At 36.5% G+C, this 18,450-nt stretch overlaps 2 protein-coding genes across 2 annotated transcripts; one reads left to right on the top strand and one right to left on the bottom strand.

Annotated features, from left to right (window-relative positions):
• Positions 1-2,180: 2,180 nt before the first annotated feature.
• Positions 2,181-7,175, top strand: LOC121792049. The gene is made up of 6 exons (XM_042189834.1): positions 2,181-2,760; positions 5,178-5,389; positions 5,698-5,968; positions 6,058-6,143; positions 6,229-6,320; positions 6,493-7,175. Exons 1-6 carry the CDS (start codon positions 2,458-2,460, stop codon positions 6,699-6,701), a joined length of 1,173 nt encoding a protein of 390 aa, XP_042045768.1. The 5' UTR covers positions 2,181-2,457; the 3' UTR covers positions 6,702-7,175.
• A 4,029-nt stretch (positions 7,176-11,204) lies between these two features.
• On the bottom strand, positions 11,205-17,608 carry LOC121776971 (zinc finger BED domain-containing protein RICESLEEPER 2-like). Its single transcript, XM_042174109.1, has 3 exons — positions 16,184-17,608; positions 15,909-16,091; positions 11,205-11,441 (listed from the first exon to the last, which is right to left on the bottom strand). The coding sequence occupies exons 1-3, from the start codon at positions 17,606-17,608 to the stop codon at positions 11,205-11,207; spliced, it is 1,845 nt and encodes a 614-aa protein (XP_042030043.1).
• Between the last annotated feature and the right edge of the window lie 842 nt (positions 17,609-18,450).

The following is an 18,450-nucleotide window of genomic DNA, read 5'->3' as shown; positions in this document are numbered from 1 at the left end:
AAGAGTGGATGAAGGTTGGAGACGAAAATGAATGTGTTCATCAATTAGGGGGACACAATCAACAGCTAATTGTATGCTAATTGTGTGATTTTGGGTCCCTTATTGTAATTAGTATTAGTATAAAAATTTGCCATAAATGGAAAGTTTGAAGTGGGACAAATTATGTGGGACGGACCAAAATGGAAAACTGAGACGAATTAAGTGGGACGGAGGGAGTACTTGTTAATAGTATTTTGGAAAGTGGAAATAAACACACATGCAAATCCCGATTTTCAATCGAGTTAGACATAGCAGACAACCCGGGCTAAGAAAACATGTAAATTGGCCGAGTTAGCCTTAGTTGACAACTCAAGCTAGGAATTAAGTACTAGTACTAAACTATATAATATGTATATAGGTCGAGGTAGCTATTATTGAAGAAAACATTATAAATAAAACATTTCTAAACTTAGAAAACGAGAAAGAATATCTAAAAATATGTGAGTTCAAGTGGATTCATAAAGGACAACTGAAAAATAATAAAGCTAACTTTCAGAAAAGTAGGAGGCATTTTATTGAAAAGCAAATAAAGTAAAACAGCTATACACGACAATCTAACACCCACAGAAAGCCAAAAATGCCATTTCTAACTAATCTGGAAAAAAAGTAATATGTACGATTTTAATCTAACAAAATTTGCTCCCTTTGGATTTTCCTAACGAGGAAATTAACTACATATCTAGATCCACTATTCCAGCTTACTATTCGATGACAAAAAATACTCTTATCCGTTTTATAGTAATAGAGTCATTTTGTCATTTTAGTACGTTCTATAGTAATAGAGTCATTTCATTTTTACTAAAAGTCCACACATTTCTCCACACATACTTTACTCTCTCCTACTTTATTCTCTCTTCACCTCTCTACCTTTTTCATTTTCCACTTTATTCTCCCTTTACTTAACTCACATAACACAATTTTCTTAATCTCCTTGTCGAAAAGAAACGCCTCTATTACTATGGAATGGAAGGAGTATTAAAAATTTAAAGACTAAGATAGAAACTTCTGGTTTAACATGGAAACTGACCATTAATGTGCTATTGGAAAGCAATAAAACAACTCTAACTAAAGCTACTTGATTAATACTATAACTAAGAGAGAAATTAATAGCTAGGTATGATGACATAGACAATGTTTACTGCTTTGGAAACTAACTTCAAATCTTAACTACGAAACAGTTTAAAACAACTTTTACTCATGAATATTCGAACCGATACTAAGCAACCTGAGATAATAGGAAAACGAAGCTTAACAACCCTTAAGAAAAACGTTGCAACAACGAAATCTAAGTAATGCTCAAAGAAAACTTGGAACAACAGTAAGTTCAAGTAATAAAACGAGAAAGCAAGACTAAAAATAGAAAAATAAACAAATCTAGAAATAGAAATAACGAGAATGATATTAAAACTACAAACGTTTGTTTTAGATCAGAACAACAACGAATACAGGAAAAGTAAACTGAAACTGAAATTGTTTTGTTTGGAACTGAGAATGCTTGAAAATTGATTGAAAAGTAAACTGAAATTGAAATTGTTTCCCAAAATATTTTTAGAGTTTTACCTAGGGGTGGCAAATCGTGCGTGTCGGGTCATTATCGTGTCGACACGATAACGACACGAACACGATAACAACAAACACGAACACGACCCGTTAAGAAAACCTCAAACACGAACACGAACACGACACGAAATCCTCAGACACGAACACGACACGAACACGACACGAACCCATTAACGACACGAACCAATTCGGGTCAACACGACACGATAACAACACGTACACGAGATGACACGATAACGACACGATAACAACACGACCTGATAACGGTTAAACCTATTAAAAATGAAAATAATAAGAATTAATAATATTAAAATATTATTTGTTAACGGATAACACGAACACGACACGAACACGTATTGTTAACGGATAACACGAACCCGACACGAACACGACACGAAATTTTCGTGTCCTTAACGGGTCGACCCGATAAGGACACGAACCCAATAAGCTCTGACCCAAACCCATTATTTTCGTGCCGGTTCGTGTCGTGTTATCGTGTCGTGTCAAAAATTGCCAGCCCTAGTTACCAATATGTTGTTGATTTATTGTGAAATAAAAAAAATAAATGGTTTGTAAGCAGGGTTAGTACTGTCATTGCATTCCCGAATCCTCTTCCCTCACTCTTGGTTTGTTTTCAGTCACAAACTTCCATTTTTCTTATTTAAGATTTAATGAAAAACCCATTCTTCAAAACCCCAATAAACAAAAATCCCCCCTTTGCCCAAATTTCTATTTAAAAACCCTTCAGAACCCTAAATTCGTCGAGTAATCAATTCAATCTTACATCGAGCGTTTGCTGCACAACGTCAATTGGAAGGAGTTTCTGTCGTTTTGAGTGTTGAGTTTTGTTGCGGAAGAATGTCAACGAGGAGGAGAGCAGGGGAGGAGAGATTGTACTACTGTCCACCGGCGATGCGGCGGCGGCAGCAGGAGCTGGAGCTGGAGCTGGAGCTGGAGCTGGAGCTGGAGCTGGAGCTGGTGCAGGAGCTGGAGCTGGAGCTGGAGCAGGAGCAGGAGCAGGAGCAGGAGCAGGAGCAATCGGAGCTGAAGTCAGCCCCGTCGTCGCCGCTACCGGAGAGTAAAGGATCCGGGTTGGATTCGTATTTGGATCGGTTTTTGGAGCACACCACTCCCGTTGTTGCAAGTCAACATTTTACTAAGGTAATGTTTTTCGTTTTCTCTGTTGTTGAATTGCTACGCGCTTAATTTTTACTTTTTTCGGTGAGTTTCTTTAATTTTTAGGAGAGATTTCGAAAAAAAGATTAAATTCGCTGGCCTTTCGAAAAAAAGAATTCCATTCGCTGACCTTTCGAAATATGGGATCGTGGCATGCGAATTGTTTGTAAAGGGATTTTCAAATTTTTATCTATTTCTTCTTCTTTTTTCTTATTATTTATCTCCCAATAATTATAAATTGACCGAATTATCCCTTAATATTCTCATCACAATTTTTAATATTTTTACTCCAATTTATTATCACTTAATTCTGCAAATGATCGCCACCCCCGCCCTCCTTCCCCCTAACCCATATCAAAATTGGCAAATTAATGAATAATTATAGAGGAAAAAAAGATTATAACCAAAATTTTGATTTAATTTCATTCCTATCAACACCAGAATTCACTCATCAAACCAATCTCAGCTCATTCTGATCAACACAACCAGAATGGTAGCAACAATCAGCCAGAGAAGGCCAACAAGAATCCCCAATCAAGATCCATCTCTTCCCCGAAAATCAATCATCACTCTGTTCGACGCCCCAATTTTCCTCCTCAAAACCCAAACCCCGAACCTGGATTTCCAGATCCAATTCCACCGCTGCAATTCCTGTTCTCGAAGTAGTATCTCACACGGAATCACGGATGGATGTCACAGAGAATCGGGTGGCCATTCACGACAGGTTCAGGCCGAGGCTGGTGTGGGTGTTGATGGAAGCAGAGCTACACATGGTGGAATCAGATTCTCTTGGGGATGTGGCGACGATAGATGAAGATGGAGGTGATAGCATTGAGTATCTATTGCAATTGAAGAGGAAGAGAACTTCAGGTATTAGGTTCTCCAAAGCAATTGGAATAATCTGGTGAATAGAACAGATTGATCCAAAGGGATACAGTGGTGGGATACGGATGCCTCAACAACCACGGTTAGTTTCGTGGTGGAGGTGGTGAAGGGGGAAGAGGAGGATGAGGGTGGAGGCGGTGGTTGATTGGAGGTGATTTGCTGAACTAGAATTGGAATAAAAATAAAAATAAAAAATGTAGTAAAAATCTTATGGGTAATTTGGTCCGTTTATAAATATTGTGAAAGAAATAATAACAAAAAAGAAGAGAAAATACATAAAAATTCAAAAATCCCTTTTTTCGAAAAATTCGCATGTCGCCGTCCCATTTTTCGAAAGGTCAGCGAATGGAATCCCTTTTTTCGAAAGGTCTGCGAATTTAAACCTTTTTTCAAAATCTTTAGGGATATTTGGGCATTTTGCGGTTTCAATTTAGTTTGGCTAGATGAGATGGCGACGATGATGATAACAATGTGACTTTTTTGTGAAATGGGGAACCAATTGGATATACATTTTTGTTGTTGTTCTGAATAGATTTTACTTCGAATCTCGAAACCTCTATAAAATGATAAGCACTTGGATTGTATTTATGTCTGTCAAAACCTTAGATGCTGATTGTGTGGAAATTTGGTAGAGAATGTGTGTTCTTTTGTTTATTTAAGGTTGCTTATGGTCAAAGTAATGAGTTAGTTCAGACTTCTGTGTACAAGATGGCTTGTTTGTGGTCTGTCAAAACCTTAGATGCTGATTATGTCATTAGCTAACTAGATAAACCATGGGAGAGTTGGGTTTGTTGGTTCTTCAAGTGATATAATAGTTCAAGACTGAAATTTGATAGAAAATCAATTGCATTATGGTGATTTTTCATCAAACACTTCAGCCACCTTCATCTCAACTTAGATAAACCCTAATAAACCCTAAATTTTGAATTTGAAATTTCAAGATATGATTTTAATACTTTTTTTATGATGAGGGGGGATTTTGCATAATAATTCACACAAAATACTGAAAATTCAACAATATTATACTACCTCCGTATTTCAAAAATAGAAACCTTTGAAACGGCATGGATTTTAATGCACAATTGGTAAAGTAAGAGAGAAGAGAAAAATTGGTAAAGTAAGAGAGAGGAAGAAAAAAACTGGTAAAGTAAGAGAGATGAAGAGAAAAAGTAATGGAATTAATGCTAGTGGATTGTGGGGTCACTTTATTGTAGTGGTATACGTGGTAAATAATTGATGTATAGGGGTTTAAAGATTTTCTAAAATAGAAAGTTTGGAAGTTTCTAATTTTAAGAGGCGAACTAAAATGGAAAGAGTTGCTATTTTTAAAATAAGGAGGTAGTATTAACAAAAACAAAAGGAAAAAAATAGGAGTGGCTGTGTAAGGATTAATTAACTATTTGCATCTATGTCCTTATGACCCTAGTTTTACTAATTTCGTATAAATTTCCTGTTCCACATTTTGATATTATTTTTGAAAAATTGCGGTCTAATTTGATGCATTTTGAGATTTACAGACAAGTATGATATCTTGGAGAAATCGTGGTGCTGAGTTCGATCCATACTTCATGCTCAGGGATCTTTGGGAATCTTTCAGAGAGTGGAGTGTTTATGGAGTCGGAGTTCCCCTCCTTTGGAATGAGAGTGATTCTGTTGTCCAATATTACGTACCATCCCTCTCTGGCATCCAATTGTATATAGATCCAACGCGCTGTGTTGTGGAACACAGGTGGGTTCTTCTTTTGTTCTAGGGTGCTAGTGTGTCAGCATCACCATCTCTTATGCTTTAGTTTTTTTTTTCCGGTTCCATTGCCAATTCACTCACAAGTATTTTATTCAAGGTATGTCAATGTGTCCAGGAACTGTGAGGTAAGCCATTTGCAGGGAGACACTTGTTGACCGTTGTGCTACATATGTTTATTCAGTTCTACCAACATTTTCTTAAGGCTTGGATATTCGTAGTTGTTATCTTGGTATGCTGATGTGTGGTCAAGGGCAGCAATAATTCTTTTTTTGTGTCAACTTACATACTGACAGAAGACATGGTGAGGAAAGTGATGCTAATTCCTCCAGGGGGGTGAGTACTGATGGTGATAGTGAAGGAACGGACAGAGGAGCCAATGATGCTCGTGGATCTTGGAACCAGAAGAACAATATTGGTCATGGATTTAGAAGATATGCAGGGGGAAACAACCCTTCTATGGAATCATCCGTGGATGGGGACGGTATTAGCAACCCCCCTGGTCTACTTATCTTTGAATACTTCGAAAGGGATCTCCCATTTCATCGTGAACCGCTAGCTGATAAGGCAAGTCTTGTTCTCTTACTGACCATTCTATGACAGTTTAAGATTTCTAGCATTTATCTTAAAAGATTGTGTTTGATTGCATTCAACAGATGTCAACACTTGCCTCTCAAGTTAATGAGTTAAAAACATATAGGAGTTGCGATCTGAGTCCTTCAAGTTGGATTTCTATTGCTTGGTAAGCTCTCTCTTAAACAAGAGTTGAATGGCTCGGTGATGATGGTAACTTGTTCTCATTTAGAGAATTGGGGCCTTGTTTGCAGGTACCCGATATATAGGATACCTGTAGGCCATACTCTACAAAATGTCGATGCATGTTTCTTGACTTTCCATTCACTTGCTAAACCTGTGAAAGGTGACTTTCTTACCTATCTTTACATTTCTTGTTTTCTTCTCTATTGCTGTTTTGTGCTTACAACGAGACATATTCACATTACTGCCCCGAATGGCGTTCTTGATCTGATAAAATCATACAACTTGCTGTCGGTTTATACTATAACCTGGTCATACGTTTGCATTCTATGAAGGTGGGTATGATGCTAGTAGCAAGCTCTCCCTACCTACTTTCGGGCTTGTTTCATACAAGTACAAAGCCGCGGACTGGAAAGAGAATGGGGTTGACGAAGGCCTGAAGGTCAATTCCCTCTCACGAGCCGCTGATAATTGGCTTCGGGCACTGCAAGTTGATCACCCTGACTACAACTTCTTCATGTCACACAACACTCTCTGGAGTTAGTAGGATAAACCGCAAGAACTCATCTCCAACCGTCTCTATACTGCCTTCAGCATGGTAGAACCAACCCTCTCATCGTTGCCACGATACAGGCAGTAAGCGGTGTGTGCCTACGTAACTGGTAGATGATGATGAAGTTTTGCACGGGAGATGCGTATTACGGTGCAGAGGAAGTTTTGACACCCGCCCTAGTAAGTAGCTTTCCTATAACCAAATGCATATATTAGATGTTTGGTGATGGATTTTGAACTTCTGAATGATAGATAACTGTCTTACTGGCCCTGCCTCATTTCCCTCTCCTATTTTTTTTTATCTGAAATCGGGCCATCGTCCTGATTAGGCTGCCTGATGACGACGAATAGTAGTATATTATGTATACAACCTTTTGGCTATGTAATACCGAATAGATTGTATATTAATAACCTGCCTGCGATGCGTGGTTATATTTAAATTTTGAAGTTTTTTTTTTTTTTTTTGTGTTTCTTGATGTAATGCAATTCACTTATTCATTTCGGTTCATCCTGATTTAGGGAATGAAAGTATGAATTTATCCAGTATTTTGAATAGGAAATTGATAATATTAGTGTACACACTGTGTAACACTTGTTTAAACCATCATCTTACATCGCTTGTATTTTAATTTGAAGTTAATCAGTTGTTTTGAATCCATGAAATTGTTAAAATGAGAGTTTACAGTATTTATAATAACACTTGTTTATATTAGTACACTATCTTGAATCTATTTCGTCCGACTTGTGGATGCATAATTATTGAATAAAATTTGAATAGTGTCTATTAGGGATTGTTTGGTTTGACCTTATATAAATTTGCAAGAAAAGGGAGAACATGGTTTTGCAAAGCTTGTTTTTGATATCTGGAACTCTTGTTTGGTTTGTGTGTTTTAGTTACAGTAGAATTTGAGTATTTCATTTGTTTGGTTCATTCAAGTAAGCAAAATTCCCCCCTGTACGCTCAAGTGATTCCTTTATGCACCACAATTATGTATAAAAAGTTCGATTCAATCTACCAAGAAAATCACTGTGTTCGAAAAAAAAAATGAAATACAACACATTCACACATAAAAGGAGTTGGAAACGAACAAATCCATACGATTGATGCCAAGAGTCAAAATTCATATTAACACATGGCATGAATTCCCTTTTTAGGTTTTATATGGTGTCAATTATGGAAAAAAGGAAGTTCCTTTCAAATTCTTAAGGAAATACATAGAAAAGGACCAAACAAAAGACGGAAAAACGCGAAGACGTGAGAAATCCGTTGAAGATGACCCTTCCTTTGGGTGCTTGGAGATTTTATACAATTTTATTTGTATGTTAGGTAGAGAGAATAAAGTAAGAGAGAGTGAATAAAGTAGAGATAAAAGAGGTTTTTGTTTTTAGTAATGAGTGAGAGTGAATAAAGTAGAGATAAAGATGTTTTTGTTTTTAGTAATGAGTTATTTTGAGTGGGATAAACTAAAAAGGAAAGTGAGTCATTTTGGATGGGATAGAGGAAGTAGTATGCAATTGAGTCAAGAACAATTTACTCCCCCTGTCCCCTAAAAATAGAAACTCTTTCATTTTTGGTCTGTCAAAAGTAGAAACTCTATACATTTTTGTCTGTCCTCTAAATATAGAAACTTTTTCTTTAAGGAAAATTTTCTCTCTAATGAGGTGAGATCCATTTTGTACTAATATACTTTTTTTTTCTCTCTCTCTTTACTAATTTTGATTTAAATTTTTTCCGTTTCAAAAGTTTTTATTTTTAGAGGACGAAGGAAGTATAAAGGTTACTAGCACCGAAATATAATTTCATGAACTTCGTATGAACTTTGACCAGAGTGTCAGTTTATCATTAGTGATAGATTCCAGCTTAATTAAATGATGAAGAAGATGAGTTGTCATTATTTTCATTATGTAGAAGATTGGTACTCTTAGTCATGCGGAAGATTATCCTATACTTGGTCGATATGACATTTTGGGTTAGGATTCGACTTTCCATTCAACCACAACAAGGAATGCTGTTATTCACATCATATTATTTTATATAAAAAAATATATTTTAATATTATAATTTATGAATATATAATATTTGTTTCTATGTAATAGCATCCCCTATTGTGGCTGAATAAGGGATCCAAATCTAGATTTTATGTAGTTTTATTTTACGTTAGAATGGAGAGAGTAGAAAATAGAAGAGAGAATAAAGTATGAGAGAATAAAGTATGAGAGATGTGTTTTTATTTTTAGTAATGAGTCATTTTGATTGTGACAACCAAAAAAAAATGGAACATCGTTGGGAAGGTGAGAAGAGCCTTCGCCGGCGAGCTCCTCTCGGCCAGCAACATTCGCCCGAGGCGGCACTGCTCTCGGCCTAGCGTCGCACGTTTTCCAGTAGGGTGCCAAGGCTTAGGGTTTCCGCCTATGGCTATGATTCCTACGCGGTGATCTCGGCCTGTTCTCGGACTAATAGCCGCATTGTGCTCCCTCCGTTGATGTTGGTTGCGGTGCAAGCTAAGGTTCCGCCTCACGCCGGTGGCACACGAGCTCTTGTTGGTATGCGCGCTACCCTCTTGCTCCACTACTTCGACAACCTTACTTCGAATGCACGTAGAGCGAACCGTCTCAGCGAAAGCGCCGATGAATCGCCCATCTCGTATACACAAGTTATTCAAATTCTTTGATTCAATTGTTCTTCAGTTCATCATACATAATTACATATAAAAGACCAGAACAACATGCTTTGAAATCAAAACATCTTGCATACATGATAAACACGAAATTAAATCCAAATAATCAAAGCCTAAAAACATGCTTTGATACCAATGGATGGGGTTTGAAGCGGAAAAACAAATAAATCAGAGTTTGATCTATTTAGTAGATTATTTAGACAAATTCTATTTACACAGTTATCACATGTATCATGCATAAAACTTGAATTAAATCATGCTTTTGATTAATTGAAACTTAAAACATGTTTTCTACGAAGAGAATTAATTACCTTGATGAATGTCCAAAGAATCACAGATAGTCCCCTACTTCTCCATGTGATGATCTTCAATACTAGACCACAGATCTTCTGAGTGATTCTCGTACAATATTTCGATATCAACTGTGCTAATCTTATTAAAATATATAGGACTTGAATAAAGAAGAGACATAAATTTCACAGAGAGTGGGAGAGGGATTGCCGCCCAAGAGAGAGAGGGGGACATTTTTCTCAGTGTTTACATTGTCTCTCATTTATTCATTTATTTATTAAGGTACATATTGGGCACTATTAGAAATCTATGGAGGTTTGGATGCACGTCATACCTATTTGGATTTTAACTAATTAAATTAAACCCAATCTTATTCAAGCACAAATAGAATATTATTATCAGTCGCTATATTAATAATATTGACTTACGTATCCAAATGCAAAATTATAAGTAATTCGGGTTTGTGTTATTGACTTAATTAATTGATATCTTATTTACTCCAAGAGTGAACTTAGCGAGAAATGCTTATTTATTATTCACATAATAAAATTTCAACTAGCTAGGTTCCAAATAATAAAACTATATTACAAGCTCTTCGTGAGGACATTATCAAACCAGACTCGCCTAGAGTGCAATTCAACATAATAGCAATCCTAGCACCGCTGGATATTAATAACCACTATCCAAAATACTAGGATATTTGGGTTGCGTAAAACCCGCACCATTTGATAAATCGAAGTAAAGCATAATCAATAACCTATGCTCAAAGCTAAATATATTGATTACGAAGTGATCTTTATCAAGACCCCATCTTTCACTAAATAGCATAAAGACTTCTCTTGCTTTTAGATCCGTTCAGTGCTATATTGCACCAATGTCATCTTATTTCTTTAAGGCTTGGAAATATAAGGACTGACATTGCAACCTTTCACGATAGGTAGTCAAAGTCTATCTAGGTTGTGAAATAATGTTTTCCTTTGTTTAGAATTGACCGCATTACCTTAAAGTGAACGTCGCCCAGGCACGGATCTATAATATGGTGAGAAGGGGCAAATGCCCCACCTCATTTTTCTATAACCATGTAAATATATATATATATATATATATATATTATAAAACCTAAATATATACATATTCACCTAATTTGCCCCCTAATTTAGAAAAAAATAATTTTTACTTGCCCCTCTCCTGACATACGCGTAGGCTTACCATCCTCTAAAATAATATACGATGTTATTTTAATATATATATATATATATATATATATATTATTTGTATATTTATTTATATGTATTATTTGTATATTTATTTATATGTATGTTAATATTTTTGCCCTCCTAGTATCATTTCCTGGCTCCGTCCCTGACGTCGCCCATAACTGGTCTACTAAAACAAAGATTTTAACTTGTTTTGTTTCTTATACATTTAAATAAGCAAAACAACCATTAAGTGTAAGAACATAACATCATTATGACAAAATAATCTGTTTTACTCGTTGGAAAAAAAAGTTTTTACAATACAAAACTCTAATGGATCACGCACGACACGATGCGTGCCATGGTTCGCATCATCTTGACAGCATGTTGGGTGATAGACTTATTTTCAGCGCCACTCAAGTAGGCTTCAATCATCTCCAAAGTCTTCTGCAGTTTTCGGATATCTCCACTGAGACCATTAATCTGAGAGTACTCTTCCTTCAAAACATCGATCAGCTTTTCGACAAGAACTTTGATGCCTGCTGTAGCCACTTCTGCTTCCATGATCTACATAGAGAATTTAAGAATGCTTGTAAAACTTGTGGTGATATGAAAAATTTACCAATTCTCCTTCACAATTATATTTGGTTTTAACTATTTAATCACATATAAATAGATTGCATTCTTCTTTATTTTCATGTGTGCAATTTACAAGATGCCACTAGAAAAACTAGGGATTTCTGTATATTAGAATCAAACGGTAGTATAGATTTGTTCTCATAATTCTTCAAACAAATGCAAGAAATCCCAGATATAAAAGTCTCCAAATATAAATAACAAGAAAAAAAATTAATTGAATGTACTTCATTCATCCGTCCCAAGAAATTTGTCATATCTTTCTATTTATGTTTGTCCAACAAAATCAACCAGATTCCACTTTTTACCATTTTTTATAACGGATCTCATATTCCACTAACTAATTCACAATCACATTTTATTATAAAATTTATACTCCTTCTATTCCACTTTAGGAGTCTCGGTTTACGATTTTTAGGAGTCCCAGTTGAAATATTCCATAAATGATATTCCATCCGTCCCATAAAAATATGAGCGGATGAGATGGCACGAGAATTAAGATAAAATTAGTAAAGTAAGAGAGAGAGGATGAGAATGGTATGGTAAAGTAAAGTAAGAGAGAAAAGTAGAATGATAGTTAAAGTAGAGTTAGTCGAATCCCACAGAGATGGATGCGCTTTGGGTAATTGTGGTGATAGTCTGGAGGGAGGTTGGTTAGCTACCATGCTTGGGTTGAGATTCTACCTAGACAGGAATTAAATGTGGTACTATACTGACTGGGTGGTGTGAAAGTGAACGACATGTGGCTGTGTACGTGAGAGTGGGGGACAAGATGTTTCAGGGACATGTGGAAAGTAGATAGTTATTATAAAAGGCTAAACGGAATATCAGAGAATAAGTAGTGGTTTGGTGTCTGCACTGTCAGGTCTGTAGGGTACCAGCATGAAAAGCAAAGGACAAAAGCAAAAAGTAACTAAAAAGTAAAGGTGGTCCCAAACTTGGATGTGGATGTTATCTTCTTCAACAAGAATGCAGAAAATCAAACAAACTCAGATTCCATGGTTAACATTTGCAGATCAACAACTTCACAATTCAGATCCACAATTAACTCACTAAAATTTAAAGATTAAACGAGTGAAATCAAGAACTACACATACTGGACGACATGCAACGTGGCAGAATCGCGTAAACTCAGATCTCTCACTTACTCACTTCAGAAGTTAAATCTAAACAACAACTTAACTAACAATCACAGATCAAGCAACTCCAAATGAAATCATGCCCTTTAACACTTAGAAATTGCCGCAACAACTAGATCTAAGCTACCTAGGCAAAATGAAACAGATTTCAACCGAAAGAGATGCATAAAAAACGACTTCATTGCATAAAACATTTGGATCTAAACGAAACACTTCAAAATATCACAAGTACTGAAAATGCAACAGATCCAACGAAAAGATAACAAGTTAGATTAACTAGGAAAGCGAGTAAAGATTGTTTTGCCACTCCGGGCGATGAAACTGCTACGACTACGAAATGAACTGGCTGGAACGATGGAAGGAAATTCTCCGGTGGACTGAGGAACTTCAGGTAACCATGGCTGTGGCGAAGAACGAGAAGATCTTGTACGATGCTGAAGGAACTGATCTACCGAGAGAGAATACTCTAACTAAGTGTGAATGTCGATGATGATTCTCTCTCCAAGTGGCTTCCTTTTATAGGGAGGTCTGACCTCGATTTTTAGGGTAGACTCTCTTCGTGAAATGACTCTTCTGCCCTTGGTTGATCCTTCCTAGCAATCCTTCTTCTCCATCTCGAGCCTTTTTGGCATGCATCCTAGTCAGTATTGCACCCTTCTGGCGCTCTGTTCACCTGAATTCTGCACACTTTAGCAACTGTTTTGCATATATAATCCAATAAGCACGTTATACTGACCAGTAATCAAGGCCTAGAATGCGACTTATTAAAATGCTCACACTTACCACATACTTGACCTCAAGCGTGAAGAACAAACAAAAAGAAATAAGTCGAATTCTAGCCTCGTTACACCCTTGACCGACCCTATCCTAAACTAGACTCTAAACTATGGCGCAAAGAACAACACATACACGACGGACAACACATATAAATAGACACAAAAGTACTTAAACACATTGATCGGGCTATATTTTCAGCCATCCCCCTTTGGGATCAGGTGCAATCCGGCTTTAGACAGCCTTGAACTTCTGCCGCCCCCCTTTTTCCTTCCCAATCAGTATATCTGCTCATCAAGGAGGGGAGAGACAATGGCCAGTATGACATGTATATATGTGTGGTATGTGTTAACTTTATGTGCTAGTGTTTGTTTAGGTCTAGGATTTGTATATATGTGTTTATGAATGGACTTAAAACTCAACTGCCTCGAACTGACGGTGAGGGGAATTGAGGGAGATAAGGCATGCTGGACAATGGAAACCACCCCTTAGTATCTCCCAGTCAGTATAGATGATGCAAGTATGAGAGAAAAACCCATCCTTAGAGCCAGATACAAAAGCCCTCTTAAATGGTGAGTTATAAGCCTAAGTGGAACAACTTTCCACCAATTTAGAAAAGAAAAGAGTGGCTGCCACATGATGCCTAGGGTAAGGTGACCGCGTGTAGCAAGCCCTGAAGGCAGTAGGAACCCCCATAAAAAAAAACCATCCCTTAGAACCCCTCTTTCTAGCCAAATCTATACCCAGATATAACCCACTAGCCACTGGGAATGTGTGTGTGCGAGGCATAAGGCAAGAAGGCGACTGCCCAGGAGGACATACAGGAAAAACCAACTGGAACAAGAAGTCGAGGGGCAAGGAGAAAATCGACCAGGAAAAATTCCAGGTCCAAAGAAAAATAAGAAGGAATAAGGGTGGCGAAGCCACATATAAAAAAATGTTGAAGAAATGGTTGAAAACACTTGACCACACAAAAAGAGGGAAGAAGGAATATGGGTGGCGAAGCCACAAAGAAGCTACTGACCAGTTGGAGCCCAATTTTAGGAAACGTCCAGCCGAAAAGAAGCAACAACCAAGAGCCCAAATGCACACAGTTCCCCTACATTAAAATAAAGTAGTAGTTTTTGAACCTTAGAGCCTTAGGAACATCCACCCCAAACACTACAAACCAATAGCCCCGTTACAAGCCTTAAGGCCCTTCAGGAACCGCACGTGAGATCTGAGTCCGAAGCATCTGTGGTTCAGCATTTTGAGAGAAGACAGTCCTAACATCCCCAGTGAGGAATGAGTGACTGAGCGAATCTGGTGTTTGGCCGAGAGTTTGGGTGATCTTGACGAGTAGATATACTGACTGGGAAGGAAAAGGGGGGCGGCAGAAGTTCAAGGCTGTCTAAAGCCGGATTGCACCTGATCCCAAGGGGAGGGATGGTTGAAAATATAGCCCGTTCAATGTGTTTAAGTGCTTGTGAGTCTGTTTATATGTGTTGTCCGTCGTGTATGTGCTGTTCTTTGCATCATAGTTTAGAGTCTAGTTTAGGATATGGTCGGTCAGGGGTGTAACCAGGCTAGAATTCGACTTATTTCTTTTTGTTTGTTCTTCACGCTTGAGGACAAGCATGTGGTAAGTGTGAGCAGTTTGAAAAGTCGAATTCTAGGCCTTGGTTACTGGTCAGTATAACCTGCTTAATTGAATTATATATGCAAAACAGTTGCTAAAGTGTGCAGGAAAATGGTACCAGTCAGTACGAAAGGGGTTGGGTAATTCAGGTGAACAGAGCGCCAGAAGTAGGGATGTCAATCGGGCCAGCCCAGCGGGTTTCGGGCCAGCCCTATTCGGGTTAGGGTTTATCGGATGCGGGTTTATCGGGCTGAGATTTTATCGGGCTCTAAATTTTCAGCCCTAACCCTAAACCTTCGGGTTTCAGGCTAGCCCAACGGGCTAATTAAATTTATAGAAAATAATTAACTATAACACTAATTTAAATTTTAAGAATTCTATATCTATATTTTATAATTAATTATTATATTATATATATATAGAAATAAGATACAAGTCAGTTTATATGAAAAAAGTAACATTTAAAATCCAAAATATTTATGACAACTCCAAGATTACATAACATAAATTAAAGATAAATTGTTCAACTACAAACTCTTAAAGAGTCCATGTTTCACAAATAACTCTAAAACGTAAGTATCCGAATTTCATTCTTCCACGTCGATAATTTTTGATGCTTTGCCTTGATCATGTGCTTCCTCCTCCTCATCTTCAAAATCTTCATCTTCTACTAAAAGAATTACAATATTAAAATAAAATATAGTTGATATTTTTAAAATTTTATAACAAAAGTAAAATCTTACCATTAGAATATCCATGCAACCAATTATGTGTGCAAATAAGAGCTTGGACTTTTTCAGAAAGAAGTCTATTTCTATATTTGTTTAGGATATGTGCTCCAACGCTAAAGGAAGATTCAGATGCTACCGTTGTTATAGGAATACTAAGCACATCACACGCCATCCTAGCAAGTTGTGGGCAATTGGATGAATGATCTTTCCAATACTTAAGCAAATCAAGTTTAGCATTTTCATCCATCGTCATGTCTTCCAAATATACATCCAATGCTGACTTTGCTTCCGAAGTTGCACCTCTGTAACTCCGATATGCCTATAACAATATTATCAAAATGTAAGTAAAGTGATACTAAATGAAATTAATATAAATATAAATTAAACAAATATTTATAAAAAAATACTTACAACAAACACATTAGGATTCATTTTCAATTTTCCTACTTCTTGTCTTCTTACTCCTTCCATGAATTCAGATTCTCCAACTTCAGAATTACAACTTCCATTAGGTTGAGAAACTTTAGACAAAGATGCATCATCACTTTTTTTCTTGTACTCATCGTATAGAATATACAATTTCATCTTCAACCTATAGACTTTGTCCTCACTTGAAAGAGGATCAAGTGTTGAGTAACAATACTCCACAAGTTTCAGCTTCATTCTTGGATCAAACACGGCCCCCATGGAAAGAATGTCACTATACTCTTCCCAATATTTCTCAAACTTTGATAGCATCTTAAGAGACATAGACTTTACCACTTCATCATGACTTCTAGAATTCTTCTCCAACAAACGTGCAATATTCCACACTTCCATAAAGTACAAGTTGGAAGTAGGATAGGATGAACCAGAAATTAAAGTAGTAATATCATAAAATGGCTCCAAGAATTCACACATCACTTTTCCTCTTTCCCATTCGTCTTCTGTCGGACAATGCTTATAAGCTAAATCATCACATTCAAGCATAGAGAAAGCCCGTTGATATTTAATTCCACTAGCAAGCATCAAATATGTGGAATTCCAACGTGTAGGCACGTCCAAGCACAATGAAGTAGTAAATTCAATATCAACTTTTCTTGCACATTCCTTAAACTTGATCATTCTAGCTTCTGATGCTTTAACATATTTGATACTCGCTCTAACTTTATCTAAAGCATCACTAGATACTTTCAGCCCTTCTTGTACAATAAGATTCAAAATATGTGCACAACATCTCACATGAAAATATTCCCCATTGCACAATAATGAGTTTTGCAACTGAAGTCGTGTTTTCAATAATTTCACCATGACATTATTAGCCGCAGCAGTATCCAAAGTCAAAGAAAAGATTTTCCTATCTATCTTCCAATCCATCAAGATATCAGAAATTTTTTGAGCTAATTCAGGTGCAGAATGTGGAGGAGGCATAGAACAAAATGCAAGTATTTTGCTATTTAGTTTACATTCTTCATCCACAAAATGTGCAGTTAAACAAATGTATCCCGAATTAGTACAAGCAGTCCAAAGATCACTAGTCAAGCACAACATTCCAGGAACACTACTCAATCTTATCTTTAATTTTTCCTTTTCATATTCATACAATTTCATCACATCCGAGGCATGAGTATTTCTAGAGATAAATCTTATGTTCGGGTTCAAATACTTCAAAAAACCTCTGATTGCGCTATATTCAACCCACTTCAAGGGAAGATTATGTGTAACTGATACCTTAATCATCCAATCCCGACATGTTTTTAGATCTATGACATTATCCTTAACCCTCAACTTCCCATCGTGATTAAGAAACATAGCACTCAAATCACCAAAATTCAGTTTCTTCTTACAAATCAACATATGACGACTAAAAGTGGATGTTCCATTTTTCGTACCTTCATATTTCCACTTTGAAGACAGTGATTGCACTTGACATTTTTCCCATTTTTGTCGGGTTCTTCAACCGTAAAGTTATTCCAAACTTCAGAAGTTTTTTGTCTCTTCTTAGAATTGGAACTATTTGGAGTCTCCATATTAATTGTAGGAGAAGAATTTTCCATCCTTAGCAATTATAAATCTGCAACATAAAAATATAATTAGCATAAATAAATCACTAATCAAGTAATAATAAAGTAACTACTGACATATATTATAAAAAAAGGTTAGGGTTTATTGACTATTTAAATTCTTTTTCTATCTAAATAGCATAAAGCTATTATTGACTATTTAAATTCCTTTTATATCTAAATAACATAAAGCTGAAATAATGGCTAAACAAATAAGTATATAACTATATAAGCCTTGCTTCCAGAATCAACTGTGGACTGTGGTGACTGCCACAATCAAAATCAAATCATTTAAACATTCACACAAAAAAATATCCACAAAAACCACAGCCCACCAATCAAATTCTTTAAAAAAACATAAATAAACCACGAAAACCTCAAACAAACTTTGGAAAGAGGATGTCTTGAGAAGCCTCTCAGTTAGTTTTCTATCAATAACGTTGTCATCAACAGCAAGACCATGAAATTGATCATCTGTTACTGCCATGCCCATTTTCCTCACTCCCAAAGAAGAAGGATGTTTTTTGGTTTCAAGAAAATACAAAGTTCTCTTATTTTTGTGTTATGTGTAAGTGTAATTGTATCACTTTGTTTTGGTAGTGTGAGGTGAGGAAGGAGATAAAATGGGAAGGAAAA

The sequence above is a fragment of the Salvia splendens genome, chromosome 2, assembly GCF_004379255.2.
Source record: "Salvia splendens isolate huo1 chromosome 2, SspV2, whole genome shotgun sequence".
Taxonomy (NCBI): Eukaryota; Viridiplantae; Streptophyta; class Magnoliopsida; order Lamiales; family Lamiaceae; genus Salvia; species Salvia splendens.
Note: the sequence above shows the minus strand (reverse complement) of the source record. Positions and strands in the feature narration are given on the sequence as shown.

Bases quoted from the DNA above. Each gene is read 5' to 3' on its own strand.
- LOC121792049 (XM_042189834.1), top strand. From the start codon at position 2,458: ATGTCAACGAGGAGGAGAGCAGGGGAGGAGAGATTGTACTACTGTCCA. The intron at 2,761-5,177 runs GTAATGTTTTTC...TGAGATTTACAG, and splicing joins CAAGTCAACATTTTACTAAG to ACAAGTATGATATCTTGGAG. The intron at 5,390-5,697 runs GTGGGTTCTTCT...ACATACTGACAG, and splicing joins CGCTGTGTTGTGGAACACAG to AAGACATGGTGAGGAAAGTG.
- LOC121776971 (XM_042174109.1), bottom strand. From the start codon at position 17,608: ATGTTGATTTGTAAGAAGAAACTGAATTTTGGTGATTTGAGTGCTATG. The intron at 16,092-16,183 runs GTAAGTATTTTT...ATATTGTTATAG, and splicing joins TGAATCCTAATGTGTTTGTT to GCATATCGGAGTTACAGAGG. The intron at 11,442-15,908 runs GTAGCATCTGAA...TTCTCTATGTAG, and splicing joins TTAGTATTCCTATAACAACG to ATCATGGAAGCAGAAGTGGC.